Source organism: Ambystoma mexicanum, chromosome 4p (assembly GCF_040938575.1).
Source record: "Ambystoma mexicanum isolate Mex_15411 chromosome 4p, UKY_AmexF1_1, whole genome shotgun sequence".
In the NCBI taxonomy this organism is placed as follows: domain Eukaryota; kingdom Metazoa; phylum Chordata; class Amphibia; order Caudata; family Ambystomatidae; genus Ambystoma; species Ambystoma mexicanum.
This window is the reverse complement of record NC_090927.1, coordinates 229,387,186-229,409,292: the sequence shown is the minus strand read 5'-3', so window position 1 is coordinate 229,409,292 and position 22,107 is coordinate 229,387,186. Positions and strand designations below refer to the sequence as shown.

At 45.1% G+C, this 22,107-nt stretch overlaps 1 protein-coding gene across 2 annotated transcripts in view; it reads right to left on the bottom strand.

Moving 5' to 3' along the window:
- The window catches only part of PKHD1 (PKHD1 ciliary IPT domain containing fibrocystin/polyductin), a 4,356,595-nt gene that overhangs the window by 3,935,535 nt on the left and 398,953 nt on the right, over positions 1-22,107 (bottom strand). For both annotated transcript variants that reach the window (XM_069605754.1, XM_069605755.1), the window contains exons 8-9: positions 21,891-21,965; positions 9,341-9,405 (exon numbers count right to left, since the gene is read on the bottom strand). In XM_069605754.1, the coding sequence (XP_069461855.1) occupies positions 9,341-9,405; positions 21,891-21,965 (140 nt within the window). The remainder of the gene's footprint in view (positions 1-9,340; positions 9,406-21,890; positions 21,966-22,107) is intronic.

Here is a 22,107-nt window from a genome sequence, read left to right as displayed (position 1 = left end):
AGCTCCTTATTGTGGGCTCCCCACATCGCCTCAAACTCCTCAGCCCCGCCTTCTCTTTCTTTTGCATAGATGGTAATACCATCCCTGTCTCCGCCCATGTAAAAACACTAGGGGCCTCATTCCGACCCTGGCGTTAACCAAGGCGCTATTAGCGCCTTGGTTGACGCCGTTATTTTTCCAACTCCGCCATGGTGAATGGCGGAATTACCGCCCCATTCCAAGGTTGGCGGGGTCGGTAATGCCCCATTCACCATGGGCCCTTCCCCATTCCCATTTTTGCCCCATAGGGCTCAATGGGAATGGGAAAGGCGCTAATTACGGCACCGTAAATTACGGTGCCGTAATTAGCTCCTGGGTCCCTTTGCGGGTTGGTTTTTTAATGCCTGCAAAAAGCAGGCGTTAAGTACCAACCCGCAAAGGGAACTCGGAATAGGGCGGTAAGGGTTAAACGGCACCGGTCTCGTTACCGGTGACCGTTAACCCTTACCGCCCTACTCGGAATGACCCCCTAGGTGTTTACCTGGACGCTGAACTAAACATGCAAAAATATGTCAAATCTATTGCTTCCTCTGCAGCCTATTCTACAAAACTTATAAACCTTTCTAGAAAATTCCTTACCTCTAACAACTGTTTCACCCTAGCCAGAGCCATCATAGGTAGCAAATTAGACTACTGCAATGCTATCCTATCAGGGACCTCCACCACAAACATCAATACACTCCAAAAGCGCCAAAACAATGCCCTCACAGCAGTATGGGGCTTGAAACCCTCCAACCACATCTCTCACATCAGACGGGAGGCCGACTGGCTTCCCATGAAAGCCTGCATTGAATTCAAATTCCTTGCCATCACCTACTAGCTGCTTACACAACACTTCCCCCCATTAACTCACCAACCGTATCACCAAGAACACAACATGTGCAATCTACGCTCTTCCACCACATCAGCCTTGAACATACCCAGATTTTCTTGAAAGAGAGCTGGGGGCTCCTGCTTCACCACCATTGCTACCACACTCTGGAATGCCCTCCCTCAGCAGATCCTAGATGAAGCTGCCTATGCACTCTTTTGTAAGAAAGTAAAAACCTCACTGTACAACAAATATCTGTAAATAACTTGGACTGTTCTAACTACTCTGAACCTGACTCATGATCTATGATGTAATGCAACTACCATACTTTGTATGACTCACGTTCTATGATGTAATGTAATTATCATACTGTTTCCCATCAAATCCAACTATGTACCTTTGCCGCCGTGATACCTCCCGGTCTGGGTGCTACCAAGAAATAAAATAAATAAGGTGTCGGCTGCTTTTTCACTTCTGCTCTGCAGAGATGTGTATGTAGATCCACATTTCCACAGGCAAGGCATTGAAGTCCCGGCAGTGAATTAGTTAAACTGATTTGTAATGTATCATTTTCCCACCTCCTCCTCTGGTAAAGGCAGAGCTGGTTCATCTGAGTCTTTCCACAGGCAATCCACCCCGGTGTCTTTCACCTCGTGCTGGTGAAGGAATCCAGTAAACCTATGATGAGGTCATGGTTTTCCTCATTAGGCTTTGTCATTTTTGTTTACTTGCAAGTCTCTGGCATAGTAGTTTCAGGAGTGTCCTCACAGGGATGTTAGGCCTTTGCTCTCACTGACTCCACAAAATGTCTTCCTGTGCCTTTTGGCTGCAAGGGTGACTCTCTCAAGGGTTAGTCCGCAGGCTGCTCCACCTCTACGACTCTGCCACCACTCATTCTCACAAATGACAGCATAAGGGCTCCAAGTTGTCAAGACTTCTCATGGGCAAAACAACGTTTTAGTCTCTGCGCCATTCTTTACAGTTTGTGAAAACGGATTTATTCCTGTGTTAAAGTCAGTTACTTTGTCACCTGGTACAGTGAGGAAGGTACAGATCAGAGAGTGAGAATTGGGGCGAAGGTGACTCTAGTGGTTTAGGGAAGCTGCAATGCTAACCGTTTAGAGGTTTACCCATAGCCTCTCCCCTATTTCCATTCTCCTAACAAAGGACGTCCACATAACCTTAGGCACCAGCGTGCCTGGTTCGGGGGGTTCTCTTTCTCAGTGCTCGCCCCCATTTTATGGAATAGGCTCCTGCTATCGCTCGGAATCACCGTGGAGCTTCTCTCCTTTCATAGGGCGCTTAAAAAACATCTTTTCTAACTGGTGGGTGTTGTAATATTGCGGGTGGCCTTTCTACCCTTTCCTAGCTGTGCCTAGACGCCTGCGGGCCTTTGTTTGTGCTTCATAAGTCTTTAAATAAGTAAATAAATGAAATTAACCCCTTACTGCCATCACGATAGCATTAAAGAAGTCAGATGACAATGGAGATCCATAAGCGCAGAACTCAAACATAAAATGAAGGACGGAATCTAAGCAAGTGTGGTCTGTGGAATAAATAGCCAATGAGATTGTGTTCTAACTCCACATCTGATACTGCAAGAGAGATGGAGGGAGCTGCAGGTGGATGTTGTACCAGGAGGCCGCAGTTTAGGGATGGCAGGAACCAAGAATGTTGACCCCAGAGATCCATGTCACTATTAGGCAGCCTTTGTGAAAGGGTTGCCTTAACCTATGATGACGAGTGAAGCCCATGAAGCTGGTGGTGGAAACCAGTGAAATGAGCACTATTAAATGTATCAGGTCAAAGAAGGGCCCTTTGAATAGCTCCCAATCACATGCGGAAACCGAAAAGAGGGTCCAGGTGGACACAATCCATCTATTATTACCTCAATTCCCTAATGAGTTCAGGTATGAAAAGAGGGCACCAGGAGATGACCGGCGAGCCCGTTCGGAGAAGAGTCGGTTGAGAGAAAGTGTTGAGTGAAGGAAGTGTCAGTGAGGGGGCAGACATGGAGGATGGCAAGAGCAGTATGGTGGTGGAGGAGGAAGGCAACATCAGGGAAAGAAAGGAGTAAAAGTAGAGAAAGACCAGATGTTCAGAGGAAGGGGGAAACATGAGGGAGAGGACAAGGGGGAGAATGGAAAGTGGTGTTAGAGGCAGTAGAAGTGAAGGCAGAGGAGGTTGGACGAAAGGGAATTTGAGGAGCTGAATGGGTCACTGGGTGCAGGAAGAAGTTGGAGATGGAGGAGGGACAGCAAGGAGGCACCCGTTTGTAGTGGGGTGACAGTAAGGACAGTAGTGTTGGGCAACCCAAGAGGAAAACAGCTGAAAAGGGTTCTGTGCGGCAGAAGGCAAGGCCAGTGGGGCCTAACATTAGGTTTTTGGCAAAGGTACCAAGACTAAAGAAGCAGAACGCTTTGTTAAGCTGGGCCCAGATGCTGGTAGGTCCAAAGGTATCCGGACCTTAAGAGAATTAAGAGAAAGCAGAGTGACTTGGGCTTTTTGGGAGCCATATTCTGGAGTCTGGTGGAATTTACAAGCCCACTAAGGTAACTAAATAAGACTTGCCTATGAGAAATGTGAAAGAAGGAAAGAATGAGAAAGAAAGGAAAAGGCTTGTCAGGAGCTCTACTCCAGAATCTGATGGGACAGGCAAGCCCTCCAAGGAAAATAAATAAATACTGCATACCTAAAAACTGGGCCAAGCAGACTCCCAGAGATTTCTGAGCCAGGAGACCTCAATGAAAGACTCCACCAAAAGGGCAGTCCTGAGAAACCCAAGTCAGGAGGGTTTGTTGAGGAACTCTGCCAATGGTAATGATGAGAAACGAGAGGCAGGGGAACTCTAGGGACGTTGCAGCAGGAGGGCTCATTGATAAACTGTACTAAGGAAGGGTTGTTGAAAGATTGAGCCCAGAAAGATCCCTAAAAACCCAGAGCCAGGAAGGCTCATATAGAATGTTAACTAGATAGCACACAGAGGATGTCGAAGAATCCTGGAACCTTTAAACCATCCTTGGCTACTGTGTGTGAAGAACAATTACTTTAGCCTAAAATTCCATCCGTGACGGACAGGGACGAAATCAACTGTCATCCCAACGCTAAGCAAAAACATCGCGGGAGGGCCAGCATGGGCCAGCAACATGAGCCTTAAGGACCCAAGAGTAGCTGCATTTCTGTGCCAGTCTTTCTGGGCATTTAAACCTGACCACAGATAGATGTACCCTAGGCCATTGGGGAGTAAGACTCAAGCTCCCTTCACACTTGCTTTGGTTTTCCTTAGAACTCACACCGTTTATGGGGAGATGCGTCCTTGTTTTAATGCATTTTACATCCCTAGTTCACAGACTGTGCTCTCGACCAAATGACACTTTTTCCTTCTGAAATTACTTAAATATATCAAACGATCCCAACTAATGATCAGGTGGCATTTTACGAGTAAGGCATATTTAAACCAGCACTTGGCCACCATATTCAAAGTAAGGCTCATAGAGTTTTTTTTAAAAAATCCACTTTTTAAAAGTGATTCCAATGGCGGCAATCACATTATCCGTAACCCAGGAATACACATGTTAATTCTTTGCCCATGCATCACATGCATGTTTAGCACTTGCACGGTCCTAATAGCACTGGAAGTATCAGGATGTCAGAAGAGTAGGGCTACTCCACAAATACCACCCGTGGAGGCCTATTGCAGCTTAGTGTGTTCTGTCCAACGCCAACACGCAGACTACATCACAGTGTCAAGGTCATTGAAGGGGGTGAAGGACTGTGGGTGAAAAGGAAAAGAGTGGGGTGAAAGGACTAGGTAAGTACGAGGCCATAGGGCACAGTCCATTGGCAGCAGTCAATGAGTATTATGGTGAGTGATTTAGAGGGGAGGAAGGTAGGGGAAGCCACATTCAACACATCCCATGGACTACAATCCTGACAGCCGCACTGCCAAAGCAACAGTGCTAGGAGGAAAGTGCCTTCAGATACTACAAGGTCTTCATAGGCTGAGAGTTCTGGCGGCTTCAGGCTTGATGGCAAAGGGTCCGTAGGTAACCAGAAGGTCTCCTGTTGCTAAATGACACTACATACTGGTTGTAACTGACACATGTCTATTTTCTGGCGGAAAAAAAAAGCTTTTGAAAGGTTTCCTAAAGTGGTGGATCACCTGTGAGAGACTGAACTGAAATGGGGGAGAGTGTCAAAGCTGAGATACAAGCAAATAGCAGGCAATCACCCCTCCCCCACAGTATGTTCTTATTAAAGCTGGATAACCTGAAACAGTGCACTCTCGGGTCTTGAGGTGCAAGTGGGGGCATAATGCCAGCATTCTTATTAAACAGGAAATGAGGAACTGATGGGTTTTTCCAAGGGATTCACGCTGGGCGTGCCAAGCTGGAGCGCAGCCAGTGACTCTGAGGAAGTACCCGGGTTATGTGAGCCCTCTTCTGGGCTCAGGGAAGCAGTCTGTCTACTGTGTTTAGTATCACTAACAGGGCCTGATTTACAAAAGCGTTTTTGAATGGCAAAATCCGTTGTTAAGGTTTCGGAAATCAGGCCCATAATCTCATGAAGAGAGGTAGTATGTTTAGTTATCGATCTGGCAAAACACGGCGTGGCCTCTTGACACGGAAGAGCACAAGGACAAACAAGTCACAGTCGTCTTGCCATAATCCAAACATGGGCAGTTTATTAGTGGCGACAATACATGTTTAAACGGAAACAGAGAGATAAGGCAGATTTTTTGAGAGCAGAGGCAGGTGGTAACATTTGTGATTGTGACAATACTGACATGTAGCATCAGGCATCAGATGTGTTGTAGTTTAAATTCTAAGGGGTTATTGCAAGTTTGGATGTAACAGTAAACACAGCAATATTTGCCCAATTCAAAGTAGAGGAATACCTCTGGCGGTAGTCCCATAGAACTTGGCAGAAGTATTACAAGTTGGATTTTCAAAATGGTGGAGGAGGTCAAAACTGTAAATTGACCCCAAAAGTTGTTTTAAACCTTTTTTTTAAAACGTGCAGAAGGCAAGCACAGGTTTCCCTTCAGTACAGTGAAAACATTTTTAAAAAGGTAGTGAAAAGGTGCACATCTCTACGATGCCCAGTCCCACCAACGTATCCATGTAATGCGTAACAGGTCAGAATTTAACCTTTTGTGTGTTTCAAAAAATGTACAGTAGTGGTCTGAGCTACTAATGTCCATTATCCATTTCTACCATCAAAATAAAGATGGAGACCCATTTAAAAGAAAATGAAAGCAAGTGGTGTTTCTGGAATACAGACAGAGCTATTCTAGGAATAAGACTTTGTTTGCACTGGGCAGGGTGTAAACTCTTAATTGGGTGGATTTTAAGAAATCCTGCTGGCGGAGCTGACCTCTGACGTTGCTTCTGCACAACATTCCACCCAACTCGTAATGGGTCGTAAAGTTCTTTAGCCAAGGCAGAGGGATGGAAAATGTGCTAATGTCAAGGGGCCAGAACGAGGGAGCCCAGATAAAGAGCTGCCAGTCAAACAACTCCCAGAGGGGGTTTTATCTTCAATTTAGTTCTCAGACTCACAAAGCAACTGTTATTGCGTCATAAAAATTGTCAAAAAATATATTTATTCTGTAACATGTTCCGTGTTCCAATCTTTCTTTTATTTTACTAATTTATCTTCAGTTGTTCTAAGAACTCTAGGGGGTGCCGTCTTAGAGCCTTAGCCTCATACGACGCCAGGCCCTGATTCAGAACTGTACTTTTATGTACCTGCACTTCAGGACTTAAATAATATGGTATTTTTATTTTCAAGTTCTCTTAATCCGAATACATGGGAGGGCTAGGAGTGGGTACGTGACAATTCTAGACTGTTAGGCGGAAACCTGTGCAGTTCCCTCTGGGACCACTGCAAAAGATTTAGGACCACAGGTGTTTGGCAGTAAACCCACTTGGTATCAGTCCGTACCACACAGATTCACTTGGTAGCTGTGGCTGAGCAGTCAGACCTCCCTCAAGAAGAGTTAGACAGTATGTGGAGTATACAAAATAGGGCAATTCCACACAGTAAGACAAGCAAACACGCAACAAGGCTTCAGTGTAAAGATATAAAGGTATTTATTTATAACAGCACATCTATGGAAAACACTCTGGCACTAATACGGCAAACAACTTCAATCACAATTACTATACGCAGAAAAAGATCAATCCCCCTAACAATAGTTCGACAAGTCTAGGTTCAACGGCATCACTTATTTGCAGACAGAGGTGTATGCTTTAACCTAGATGGCACTCTAGTATTCGTTAGGACGGGAGAGAAAAATAAGGCAGGTTATGAAATCAACTCGGTACCAATACTTTACGGACAAATACAAGGCAAATAAGGCAGGGTCTACTGCAGATCACAAAGTTCCGAGGCCAGGCCCACTCGGAGAGAGGCAAGGCGATATGTCCCAAAAGTGTCTCAGTAGAAATGCGCTTCGAGTCTTTATCGCAAATTGTTATGGAAAGATTGGACCAGGTCAGAACAGAAAGTTAAAGAACGCTCGGAGGCGACCCAATGAAAAGGCGAGGATTAAGACACCTCACTCGATCCGGCAGAAAGGGAAGCCAGGCGGACACGGTACCTTGTTTGTGGAGAGACAGCTCCGGCGGGGGCAGTTGTTCCTGGTGGTGGATGCACGTCCGGTCTTTGCCAAGAGAAGAGATGATCCCGTCGTCGAAGGAAAGTTGGAGATCGTTGCACCACCAGGGAAGAGACCAGCCGCGGAGTGCTCCGTCACAAGGCACCACCTTTTGGTCGCGGTACAGGGGTAGTGGCTATCCGGTTGCCGAGGTGCTCTGCACGGGCAATTTGACCACTCATTCCTGAAGCGAAGAAAAAGCAAAGGTGACTGGTTGTTCCCACCAGTCAGGGGAAGAGACTCTCCGGCGGGGAGATCTCCTCTGTCGTCGGGAAGTGGTGAGTCAGTTCAGCAGGGCTCCACCGGAGGTGTCATCGTTGCAGGTCGGCTCAGCTTTACCCTCGTCGGATTCTTAGGTCCTGTAGCAACTTCTGAAGATCCAGTCCCAAAAGCCCTGCTTTTATGCAGAAAACCCCCATTCATTCAGCCTAGCTGTCAATCCAAACACGCTAAGTGGTGAGCGGGGAGGCTCATCACTTGGGCCAATCACACCAGAGTGCGACCGGAGTTGGCAAGGCAACTCAGTCCAGGGTGCCTAAACCCCCTCCCACACCCCTGTGGTAACCCAGACAGAATGGCACCACTTTGGAGGGTCTTTGTACAGAAGCCCGCCAAAAGTGGAACAAAAGGGCTCAACCTTTGGTTTAGGAGTCACAGAGACCAACACAGATGTCATTTTAAAAACCGAGTTCTGGCAGAAAATACCATCCGATAGACTTATTTAAGATAAGTAAACCGGTGGTATGTTAGAGATTAACGAGAAAAAAGTATTAATCTCCAACAATGGGAAGAATCCCATAGGGTTATATTCGGGGTCGAATATAACAAGTAGTTTCCCCTGCCACCAGCCAAAACTCGACAAGGGGGGACGGGACAGTGCCACCTCGAATAACAGACCCAGGAGTAATCGAATTACCCCTACTAGTACGTCCACAATAGGATGGTTTGTACTAGTTCTGTTAGTAAATTTAGGTCTAGTAAAGCCAATGGTGACTTTACATGCCCGGGGAGACAGTAGTCAGTCCCCGGGTATGGAGTCTATGACGGAGGTCCGCTAGGACGCCCCGGTGTTACGGCACATAGGGTACGGTGTAACACACATAGAAAAACATATGAGACCCTATGGAGTAAAAGACCCCATAGCCCATGGAACACATTGACATTCAAAGGAATTACACACATTCATGTCCAAGAGTGGGAGAAAAAGAGTCTCACTCTTGGCAGGATGGAAAAAAACAAACTCCCGAAATCCAGCAAAGCTGCTGGGGGACTCACTAGGTTAGGAAATTCAGCCTAAACAGAGAATTCTCCCTAACATAGACCCAACAGGAATCCATACAAATCAGTAGCATTGAAATAGAAGATACAATGGGGGCCATTCCGAGTTTGGAGGTAGCCATGGTGCTCTTAGCACCATGGCTACCTCCACACTCGTGTCTGGGTCCGGGTAGGTGGAATGGGAACTTACCGGGACATTCCGACCTATGTAGATCCGGTAAGTCCCCATGCCGAATACCATTCCCCATTCCCATTCGAGCCCCCATAGGGCTCAATGGGAATGGGGAAGGTGCTAATAACGGGCCCGCAAATAGCGGGTCCGTTATTTGCTCCCTGGCACCCTAACGGGACCCGCTAAGGACGTCTGGTCTGACCAGACATTTTCAGCGGGTCCCGCTAGGAACCTCGGAATAGGGCGGTAAGGGGTTACTGGCTCCAGCATCCTTACCGGTGCCGGTGACCCCTTACCGCCCAACTCGGAATGACCCCCTATGTCACATCCTCCTCAGGATCAATGTAAATCTTTAGAATTCTGATTTTATTTTACTCACCTATGATGTGTCCTTCTACTCGGCATTGCAGGCTCCCAAATCCATGGTCAACTTGAATAGGATAGCTACAAAAAAGAAAAAAAAAACAGATAATAAGATGTCTTAAACCATCTTGTTGATTTGTAGCAAAGTTATAGATTTTTTTCTGCCAAATGTCTTCAACTGTCAAATAGAAAATCCAAAGTATTGCCACTTTTTCCTTCAATGATCCAATTACCAAGAATTTCATGGGAATAATACATCTTTAATTCCAGTTTCTCAAGCTTGCACATTTTTTCTGATATATGTTGTGCCTTTCATCAAGGTTATAAATAGCATTCACAAAAAATACAGTGCTTCTCACCATACCCTATTTTGGGTTATACTGGGAACCATGTTTACAACGATGAAGTAATGTAAGATGTATAAACTGAGGAGTGAGAGACAGGCCGCCAGCAATTTAAATACTGAGATTGCAAGAGGACTGGAGGAGAAAGAGAATGCCCAGCCACTTGGCATGTAGCAATTAAACGAGCAAACCACTCCATCAATGAAACATGGAGCAGCAAAACATAGGGGTGGAGAGAGAAGCTACAGAGCCGCAGAGTGTGAGAGTGTGTGTTGTCATGTTAGAATAAAGTGGGCCACTGTATAGGCCTAAAGGTTCAAAACCCGGACGCGCCTGAGAACTCCGGGGAGTGTGACACACAGATTAAACTCTCCAAGCGGTAAAAGGTCTGAGGAGACCTTTGTTGAAATGCAGAGACACACTACATTCACAATAAAAAAAGGCATTATCCAACATTAAGAAGGTGAATGAAAGTAGTAATTAAAAGACACACCTAAAATGCAGTATGATGGTTTATAGTCATAATGTCGACAAAAAAATGTCGACAGACAAAAATGTCGAAAAAATAATGTCGAAAATAATAATGTCGACATTCTATACTTTTAATGTAAAAAGTCATAATGTCGAAAAAAAAATGTCGACATTTTTTTTTTTGACATTATGACTATAAACCCTTAAAACTATCAACACCTCACCCAACACCCCCCTGCCACCCCCCCCCCCCACACCCCCCAACCACCCTTTCACCCCTCATACTCAACACATACCAATTATTTATTTATTTATTTATTTATTTATTTAATAATTAAATAAATAAAAATTGTATTTACTATGGGGGGGTCCCCCCCCCAACCCCCCCTCACCCAACACCCCCCTGCCGCCCCCCCACACCCCCCCAACCACCCTTTCACCCCTCATACTCAACACATACCAATTATTTATTTATTTATTTATTCAATAATTAAATAAATAAAAATTGTATTTACTATGGGGGGGTCCCCCCCCCAACCCCCCCTCACCCAACACCCCCCTGCCACCCCCCCACACCCCCCCAACCACCCCTCATACTCAACACATCATATATATATTTATTTATTTATTTATGCATACACTAAATTAATGTCGAAAAAATATCGAATAATGTCGACATTTTTGTTTGTCGACATTATTGTTTTTCGACATTAATTTGTCGACATTTTGACTGTCGACATTATTGATGTCGACATTATGACTGCACACCCAGTATGATATGTAGAAAATCTGCTCTCAATTTCAATATGATTTGAAGCCTGCAATCAGAAATCATGACATTTGCCGTTGCCTTGGTTATGGTGCTTTAATTAGAAGATTCCCTCAGATGCCCCCCCCACCCCCACTTAGCCCTCACCCAGTGTTACCTTTAGACCAGCCCACTAATTTACCATGATTTTGCTTTCGTTTATAGAGTACGAATCACTGGGTGGTGGATCTGGTAGTGGATCAGCAGGTCAAAAGTGACCAGTAACATTTTGTGAGAAACAGAGAAACTTGTAGTTGAACTCAGAACAATTAGTTGGGAAAGGTTAAACATACAGGCCATACTGCCCTATTTAATTAACAGAGCACTTGCTCTTCTGGAGATATTCCTGCCCCATTCTGATCAGGAATCCTGGAGTACAGAAGCATAGTTTTGAGTGATAGTTTTCAAAATGCAAACAAATTTGGTGGCCATACCTTGAAACTCTGCTACTAAACTAGATGGGCTTAGAGAGGGCAATAAGAGAACGTATATAGGAATATAAGATGATATCACCCATACACATAACCCAACACTAAATCAAGCCGTTGGATTTGATTCTCCTAGTTAGGGTGGACAAGGAATGTCCAGGAGATGATTTCCAGAATAAGGATTGGGATTAGTTGCATGCAGCGATTGGGCATTGGTAGCATTAAGGGAAGGGCAACATCCAGACCAAGATGAAGTTGAGGCGATGTGATGGGAAAACGTGGGACTACCACATTTAACCCTACAAAAGTTGATAAGAAGAGTAGTGCACCAGCAGTCCAACATGGCAGGAGCATACAGTAATGCATCTGTATATGTCAGGTCTGGAACTGTGGGGCCAGCATTGCAACAAGTACAGAATGTGGTGTGTGGTGAGATACACATACTAGACCCTTGGTACACTGCTAATGTCCTCCAAACTATTAACAAAGGCAATAGGCATAATCTTGGGAATAATTACCCAAATGCCAATCTCCCATAAAGTAACCATGTTGGGGGTCAATGTTGCTCAGTAGGTTGAGGAACTAAGTAAATGATAACAAAGTTCTTTTTTTGGCCACGTCTGCTTTAAGGATGCCTTGACTACAGAAAAGCAATGCTATATACTCTACATGTGGGTAGCAAAATAGGTGATTCTAAAGTGGGGCAACATATTTGCAGACTTCATAGACTTAAAACCGGCTCTTACTCAGGGTAAATTATACAATTCATTTTAGGATTCAGAGTGTCTCAGTATCTGCCAAATTTGCAGTCACATTGGGGAAAAGACCATGAACTGGGAGAATTCTACAGGCCAATAGCTTTGCTGAGAGAAGAACTCAATTTCATCACCAAGGTTTTGGTATAACAGGTTGGATAGAGTCTTGATATCTCAAATCAATTTTGATCAGCTCATTTTTGTGCTGGACCACAAGACCTTTGATAGTATAAAGAGTATGAATCCCCGTCTGGACAAGGTTTGGTACTCCCTTAAGGTTCAGTGGTGCCACCAAAAAAGCATTTGACTGGGTTGACTGGAGTTTTTTGCCACACCGGTGGAGTACATCAGTTTTTGGTATGTGCTTCTAAAACTTAAAGAGAGGTAACTATGGGAACCCTTTTGCCAAAAAGGCGAGTGGATACCTTTCCATTTCGAAATTGGTAATAGAGACGTGCGCCCACTGTCACACCAGTGATTTTAATAGCCATGGAACCATTGCTTCTTGCATCCAATCAGAACCAAAGGGATCTACTTTTATACAAAATAACATTGTTAATGTTGTAGTGTTTGCTGGGGATATGTTGCTGTCCCTTCCCTCTTGCTCCTGAAACTACATAAAGAAAGCCCTAATTATTAGTCTGTCCGTACACATTCAGCATGTGAGAATTCTAGCACGATACTCGCTCACATAATGACACTTTTGTTCCCTCTTACCAGCTGAAGTGGGCCGCAAGCTAATAGCAAAATTACTAATTCTAGTTGGAGTTCATCCTCTCTAGTAATCTTGTTATTCTTTGCCCAGAAGAGGCTTTCCTTGAGCTTAAGCGTGTGGCTTGCATATGAAAGGAGCATTAGTGCAATGCCCCACCGCACCACAGGTCTTAGGCAGCTTAGCGGCCAGACAGGGGGTATTTGAAGACCATGTGGGAGCTGCCCTCCCTTTATAGCACATTCTGCTCAAGGTGTAATTGTAAATTACCATTATTGCCTCCAACTACATAATAACAATTAGCATGAGTGCTAGACCTTGCTTAAGTCCAGAAGGATGGACCGAAGCAGTTCAACACACAGGCACAGTTCTCAGCAGCAATCGCTTAGCTCAGTGAACTATCTTTTTTGTTGGTATTTTTTTAAAATTTATTTAAAGTGCTTTTGGTTGAATAACAACCTTTTCACACTGTTCCATTTAAAAAGTAAAACATATAAAATACACATTACAGTAGATATACACAGGTAAAATGTATTAAAGCAAACAACCAATTGGGCAAAGAGCCACGCACATTTATGACAAATAAATTAATGGGTATTCCAAGGTATCTATATTTGTAAAACCTTTCAACCTTTTCACCCCCTAACCACCAATTATGAATTTTGCTGGCGCATGCCCCTTTTCCAAAAACCATAGCTTTCGTCTTATTAATGTTTGGTCTGAGGCCAAGCTTGATGGCACAGGCAAAAAGTGCCTGGAGTGAACACTGAAGTCCGATTTTAGTTCTATCTAAGATGACAATATCGTCCATATACTACATACAGACCAGGCCCTTACCCCTGTACTGAGGTGGGAAATTCATCACTTCCCCTAGCCTTTGCGCACGTTGCGACAAGTAAAGATTGAAAAGCAGGGGTGCAAGGCACATCCCTGTTTCAATCCTTTCTTAGTTGGAATGTTGTTAGATAGTTCCCCATCCTGGGAAAGTCTCATTCTGACCTCTGACCCCCTGTATGAAGCTTTAATAAAGTACAGCAAAGATGGGTCAATTTGCCAACCTTTCAGCATTTCCCACAACTTGTCTCTGTCCACGTTATCAAAGGTGAAGTCCACAAAACAGGTAAATAACGCTGAACCAGATTTATGTTGCGTAGCAGAGATTAAGGTTAGTAATGTACAGATTGAGTGCAATGTTGCACATCCTTTTCTGAAACTGGTTTGATGGTAAGTTATTAATACCTTTTCGGCCTCACAGTTAGTCAGTATTTCCAACAATGTACTGGCAAAATTATTCCACTGCAGTCTAGCATGGCTAAGAGTCTGTCATTTTCTACGAGGTCAAACTGGCCCTTTTTAAAGACTGGTATTAAAGTTTCTATTTTCAATGTCCTTGGCATAATATCAGATTCACAATCATGTGCAAATAGTTGTTTTAAGATGTGTGCCCACTGTACGACATCTGCCTTCAGGACCAAGTTAGAAAGGCCATCAGGGGCTACTGCACTAGATGCTTTTAGTTGTTTAATTTTCATCTCTACATCGGTCTTTTTATGTATTCACCGACAGTAGAATTTACCATAGTCCTAACTTCCCAAGATGTATTGTGGCCACCATCAAAAACGTTCTTAATATACTCACCCCATTTTTCTTCTGCTACAGCCACTAGTTCCCTTGGGTGGTTGGGGCTCAATTAAGAGCTCCCCAGCCAATACCAACACTTTCTTGAGTCGTTTTTCCTAATTAACCTGTTTAGGTACTTCCAGCCTTCATCATTTTGAGAAAACCGATGATATCTCACCCAGTTTTTGTAGCTTGTCTTCAAGCTCACTATCTTTCTTCTCTTTTCAGGCGTAATAAGAGTCATCTTTGCCAATAGTTCGTAGAGCTGTATTTAGCTCCCCCTATCCTTCTTGCATTCTCTAGCTAGAACTGACGGCCTGGTCTATGTGGCCCGTTTTGTATAGCCACCTGTCTAGATGTCATAGTGGCAACGGAAACATGCCAGACAGTTGCTGCAAGGGAGTCCTGGAACAAGAGATCTCTAACCAGCAGTTCATGGTTTCTAAGCAGGGCATTGGATTTTCCAATCCTTCTAGCTGCCCAACGAAGGCTATTGCCCCCTGAGTTGAACTCCAACTTGCCATTCAACCTGTCTCTGCCTGCTAGTCTTAGCTCCTCGATGGACAGTATCAGCATCGAGTGACTGCTTGCCTTGGTAGATCTGATCTCTAACATAGGCTTTAGACTCCCCCCTGAGTGTTTGTAAATATGAAGTCTATTCGGCTGTCATTTGACCAAGTAGTCTCCCCATAGCCTATCACCCTTCCCTAAGGGAGAAAGGTCAAACTCTGCTGCCAATACTCTCCACCATTTCCTGGCCCTCCCCCTCCCCCTCTGTCTGTTGCCCATACCCATCCCCTCCCTTCCTAGTTGGCCTGGACACAATCAACATTAAAATCCACTGTTACAAAAACAACAGCTCTTGGGAATTTAACTACCCAAGCTCTAAGGGTTTCCATTATGACATCCATAATTTCCGACAACAGTGCCCCACTTGGGGCATCATACAATGTTACCACCCAGATTGGTGATGAGCTGTCACTGGGGTTCCTTATGGATACTGCCAAAAGGATCGAGTGAGGGGGGCCAGGGTCAAATTTAGCAAGGTTAAAGGTAACTCTGGCCCCAATGTACAAGCTGCCTTTGGGTCTGCCCTTCACAGTGAGATTTGCTAGGCGGAAAATTAAAGAAAACCCAGCCAAAGCAAACGAGTCACATAACCAAGTCTCTTGTAAACAGAAGCAGGTTGTGGATCTCAAAATGTTCATTGTTTCCCCGTTGCGTAGAAAGGACCCATGGCCTCTCGAGTTCCAAGACAGGATTGAACTTTGGTCCTTCCTCCTGTCACTGCATTTGTAAGGGGATGTCCACTCATTCTCCCCTTTGTCTCCTGGCATCTGGGTTGGAATCCATACACCTGGCGCAGGGCTGATAATCCAAGGCAAGCCTTCCCTCATTCTCAAAAGATTTATGAAGGGCTGGTACAAAAACCTGAATATCAAAACCCAGCTGGCTAAGTGCCAGCTCATTTTTACAAATCCTTTCCACCACGATGGGGGACACAAAGGTTGCCGCCACCCAATTATCCATTATATTGTATTTGGGCAGCTCCAGTTTGGAGAGGTCTTTTGTGGTGTTCAGTCCTAAATCAGGTATCATATGGAGGCGCTCAAGCAGCCAAGATCTGTTCAAAAGGGGGCTGCTTGTAGACATGTTTGTCTCCATGAACGTGATATGTATCAAGTCCGCACACCAGACGGGATCATTCATTTGCGTTTCCTTGACTCTGAACCAAGGTCTTAATTGCTCTACCAGGCTGGCCCAGGTTAACCGCATAGCCACCTTCGGAGCCTCAGAAACTTTAGTTGGTACTGAGTTTGTATTTTTATTATGTTTTACTGCCCGGGGGCTCTCCCGCCGTTGGCTGTAGTCCAGATTGTTTCCCTCGGGTACCAGCCCCTCTCTTTAGTTGTTTTACTTCCTCCCAACCAGTACATGTAATTCGGCTCCAGCTCTAGGATTTTTTCTGGCTTCTCTCCATTCAGCTCACCTAATGATTACTGGTACTCTGTGGCCTCCTGTCCACCTGTACCAAGCCACCCGCCCCATGGCTTCCAATGCTGATGGGCTTGGTCACGGATTTGGAAACCCATCCATCCATCAGACCCTTAAGCAGGACCTGTCTGGTCTTGCTATTTGCCAGCGTGTTTGAGACGCTAAAGACCCCCTTCTCCTTTAGCTGTCGATTCGGCTTACCCAGAGGTTCCGGCTTTCCTTACACTAATGACAGCTTAGACCCATTCTTGTTCTTGGCTCCCTTCTTTACACATTTAACCTTTCTTGGCGGGGACTCTGGTGCATTTAACAAAGAAAGTTTGGCACATATAGCTTCGAGCGCCCTACTGTCTGATGCTGCCACAACATATGCTCTTTCTTGTAGAGACTCATTCTTCCTAGGCGAGGAAGTGGCACTTATTTTATGGTCTGTATTTTGGTTAGGCAATTCCTCAAATGAATGGACTTTGGAGCTCTTTATAAAGAATGATAGTCCAGCCAACTGGATTAGAGACCGTCAGGTTATCAGGCTTGAAGTCCACGGGTGCCATGGAGTTGTTCTTAGCCACATAACATAATTTCAGAAGTGAACCATTATTGTCTAAGGAAGTTATTTATTCCTGATCGAAGATTTCAGGAAGGAAGGCATTGGTGAAGGGAGAGGCAGCCTCTGTGCAAAGCTTATTAGGCAGAAAGAATGCTTTTATTTTTGGCTGTGTTGGGGGCATTACCAAGCAAGAGATGTTCACCTCTTTTTTTTTGCGTGGGACTGCCAAGGTGCCCGATTTGTTCATGATAGGGTTTCTTACACGTTTGCCCCGAATTTTCATTTCCCAAGTGGGTAGAATTGACCACAGCAGCCACCTAGTTTCATGACACTAGACTGATAATCACACACAACTGGCAGACCAATTTATTGCAAGAATATTAGCCCAGTGCTTATAGGGCTAATTTAAATCTTACCAGGCCCCCGCCGCTAGTTAACTATGTGTTGCTCCAGCCCCAACGTCTTCCAAGTAGCACTAATGCAAGTGGGCAGCATTCAGCTGTAAAATGGCGTACCGCATATCCTCCCAAGTTGCTCACACAGCGTTAGGGCCACCTCCACTGGCTCACCGACACACGGACCACAGACCACTTCACCCACTCCGCGCACGCTCCGTGGTGTAAATGGGTTTTTAACTGTAGAGTCCTCATTATCTCTGAGGGGGCTCGGCCAAGCCAGTCAGCAGATTTAAAGGGTCAGTGCTCCTGCACACGACCCGTAACGTGAAGCAATGTAAAGATAAAGCAGAAAAACACTTCCAGCTCAGTAACAGAAGTGTTAGTGGTCAACAGACACCACAGACCGCTTCACCCACTTCTGTCTATCTGATTGAGCTATCTGATTCCATGGTGAGCAAGACTTGTTTAAACATAACTAAACAGTGAACATTCTTTTGTTTAGAAGGAAGACTGTTGAGGGGGGCAAGACAGAAATTAAGTGTAATGGTGGGTACTTCAGTTATGCGAATAAAGCATTAGTTGTACTTGTAGTTTATTGGAATGTATATAGTGATTTTTGCTAACACACTGCACAATACATCATAACAGGTTAGGGATCATGAAATATGCAAGGAGCTGGCCAATCCTGCTGCAGTCTCTACCTCTCCTGTCCCCTCCCAGGCCCTCTGCACAGCCCGAGCTTCTCATTTAATCTCCACAAACTCAGGACATCCTGTCCTCTCGCTCTTCGTCGCATCCCCTTCTACTTCCCTCTCTTCCTCTGGCCCTTGTTTGACCACCTCTCCTCGCGCCTTCTCTGCCTTTCCCCTGTTCTCCCCTGATGAGGTTTCTAGACAAGTCTCATCTATAAAAGTCTCGTTGAAACAGGTTCACCCCTGTTCCTCCAAAACCATCAAGGACCACATTGACACCCTGGATCCTGCTCTGGCTGATTTCTGCAACCATTCCTTCACCACTGGAGTCTTCCCCTCCCCCCTGAAGCACTCCCTTGTTCACCCTCTTCTTAAGAAACTCTCTGCCGACCCCTCCTGCCCTGCCAACTACCACCCAATCTCCATCACTCCTTTCCTGGGCAAGCTCCTGGAAAAGCTGGCCATCTCCCAGCTAAATCTTCATACTGAATCTGTTGGTTGTCTCCATGACCATCAGTTTGGGTTCAAAGCTGCCAGAAGCACGGAAACTGCTCTCCTGAAAATCCGTGAAGACCTGCTCTCCAATCTTGATTCCAACACCCCCTGTGTCCTCATCTTACTTGATTTCTCTTCTGCTTTTGACACGGTCAACCATGTCATCCTGCTCAACTGTCTCCATGATAACCTGGGTATCACCGATCAGGCCCTGGCTTGGCTGACCTCCTTCCACTCCAATGGACAGGCCTGTATCCTCAGATCCTGCAGATCAGGCAGCGATAGGCTGCTCAGTTCAGTGGTCAGCAGCATCCTGATGACCTCCACTCTAGCACGTCCAGCAGGCCTGGATCCTTGGATCCTGCAGCCCAGGCAGCGATAGGCTGCTCAGTTCAGTGGTCAGCAGCATCCTGATCTCCGCCACTCTAGCACGTCCATGCTGCAGAAAATACGTGAAGGAAGGTGATCTGGTCCAATTTGCTGTCCTGAAGATGGTCAGCTCTAGTAAGTATGTCTCGGGCTGTGAAACCAGCTGCAATCACCTTCGAGGAACAAGACATGAAAGGGATAACAGGTTTTGGGCAATTACTGCTTTTTACTGTTTTATTTAAAATCAGATGCAATGCATGTTTTATATGTGTTTTGTAAAGCTCCCACAGTCAGGGTCGAGGATATTTGAAAGACACTTGTGCTCCGAGAAAAAGCAATAAATAGGTTCAGTTTCTGTTTCTGCATAATTAAGTGAAGGATTGCCATCTGACAAGGGTGTAGAAGCCCTGGCTTGTTTTGACTTTTATTTGAACATACAATTATGTGGTTAACTCTCTCTCAGAACTGGACTGCTGACCACACCCCCTCTACAACACTCCATGTCAAAAGCATAGTACCCACTTGTTCCCAGCTGGGTCAGAATCCTGATCTGCATCTACTTCTCTCCAATGGCACAGAGCAGGATGAGGGCAAAGGTGCACTCTTGACAGCTGCAGTGAGAGCCCAAGTCACTACAGCACAGGGGCAGCATTTCCACTGTCCCAAAACCCATAACTGTGAGTTTACTGTTCTGGTGGCATGTCTTGTATTTATTTAAGTATTTATGTATTTATTTGTTTGTACATTTCAAAAAGAAGCGTAGCCTTCGGGGTACCCTTTCTTTGTTCCTTTGTGAGGCAGGTAACACCCTTCCCTGAGAGGCAGCCACTCCACAGGAAGCTGTACTGAGAACCAATATCAAAGGGTACACCTAGCCACAAAGGAGTATCCTCACACAGGGTGCTGCATACCAAGAGAGTATTTGATTCTATTGAGAGGGGAAGGAAGCACGGTTAGTGTAGACATAGGGAGGTTTTTACAGCTGAAGGAAGGTTCCGCCATCTTGTTTATCTCTGCCTCTATCTTTCCTTCCCGTTCCCAGCAGTTCCTGTAGTTCAAAGCACTTTTTGTGTGATATCAGAAGGCAAAGTCCACTTGATCCAAGAACAGGGATAGGACTCCTATAGCTGGCTAGCTTTAGTCCAATTGGCTGTGGGTGTTTACATTTCAAATAAAGCGGCACTCACTCCTTCACAGATTCACTTTGGAACACACAGCTTAGAAAAAATCTGTTTGACCTTGGTTGGAAAGTTGACGTTCCAGAGCCCTCCACCAGTGTGGTGTAGACTGACTGTCCACGCAGAAGCAAGCTCTATTCCTTACTCACTTCAGGGCACTTTGGGAGTGATTCTTGCTGCCGGAACAAGATCTGCATCTGTGAAATCTACAGTGTTGTACAGGACCTCATCTTGGTGAAGTACTTCTAACTGTGTGGGCCAGACTCACTTGCTGGGAGCATGTGAACAAGGACGAAACTTGTCTCTGAGACCCCAGAGAGGGACTCATAGCATCATGAGAGTCAAATTGGTCAAACTGCCTTCAAACCAGGTTCATTGCATATCAAAGTTCAGGACCCGATAGTGCTGCCTTTGGCACTCGGTTGCACCTTCAAACCACTATGCTTGCGATCTCGAAACAGCTGTTACTGAACGGTCGTGTCCTTGCAGAGCCCGCCACCTGTCTGACTCAAATCGACTGCTAATCGCCAGACCAAACTCGAATGTTAAAGTGTCCCACATTGACTCGAATCAGCTGTTACTGAACGACTTGACCCGGTGCAACCTCAAACAGTCACCTCAGCGAACTGTACACTGGATCAACAGGATCACTGCTTCAAACCATTGCGACCTTCATATCGAACCTCCAATCCATCATGCATCTACACTGCCCAGTGGTTACCATGTCTCGAATCGGCTCAATCCCCAAGAGATCCTGGTAAGTGCACCAACCTGCATCAATGAACGTCACCTTCGAACGTCTCTGAGCTACCGCATCTGATCCGGATCTACACCTGCTTGCTATTGGGCCATCGGGATCGACTGTTTTGAGATTGATCTTCTTACACTACTGCTCCAATCATGCTTCAATGCCGTTAAACCTCCAAGAAGGTACTATTGTCCCATTACTGCCCCCTTTGTCTATTTTGTACCCTAGAGAATGGTAAAGTCCCTTTTGCACCTTTTTCACCGAAAGACATATCCTTTTCAAAGAACATTGTAGTTGTTCAATTGACTTTCACCTCTGTATTCTTGCCCACTGTGCTGCACTCTCTCTCTCTCTCTCTCTCTCTCTCTCTCTCGCTCTTGCATATTTTCTGTTCTTTCCACAGGGGTTGGATTGTTGTACAGTTCTTCTATGTATTTTTCTTGCAAATAGTGTTTAATTAAAGTATACATATTTTTATGGGACCTTGATTGTACATCCCCTTATTTTGGATTGTTGTACTTTGTTGTTTGGGTTGCTACTGAGTCACATTCACACCCTCTTCAGAGCACAGCCTTCTCTTGGCCCAGTTAGCACAAACGGTGAAGGAGGTATATCGCTTAACTGTGCCTGTTTAACCTTAATGATTTCTTTGCGGAAGTGTGGTTGTACTACTGCTCACCAGTGTACTCCTGCAGAGCAGAAGTCGTTTCCTCACAATTAGTGTGAAACCCTCCATCATTTAAATAGAGTTCCTGTAGTTTGTTCTGCAGTGGGATGCTGCAAGAGGTGGTAGATCTAATTCATTAAGAAGGGGTAAGGACTGTATGCCTCATCATCGGAATACCAAATCAGCTTCAATAAAGCATGATACTACAGACAAAAAGGCCCCATTCTAGCAGAGAGGAGACAGCCCCATTAATAATGGATAGATTTATATGGACAGTTCTGGAGTGGAACATGTTCAGGTTTTTCCCAAAGGGTAGAACATTGATGGTATTAAACTCACATGGCATTTGTTTGCTTGTCAGCGAGAGAGCATATGGAGATCCAGCCATCTTCTCCAGACTCCAGTTGGGGTGGACTATTCATAAGGAAACAAAATGGCAATCATCATAAATGTATGTATAGTTTATTTCGACGCATGGCATAAAACTTACAGATCAAAAATATATCACACTTCATAAATAAACATAAAAAAAGACCTGGATACAAATTATTCTGTA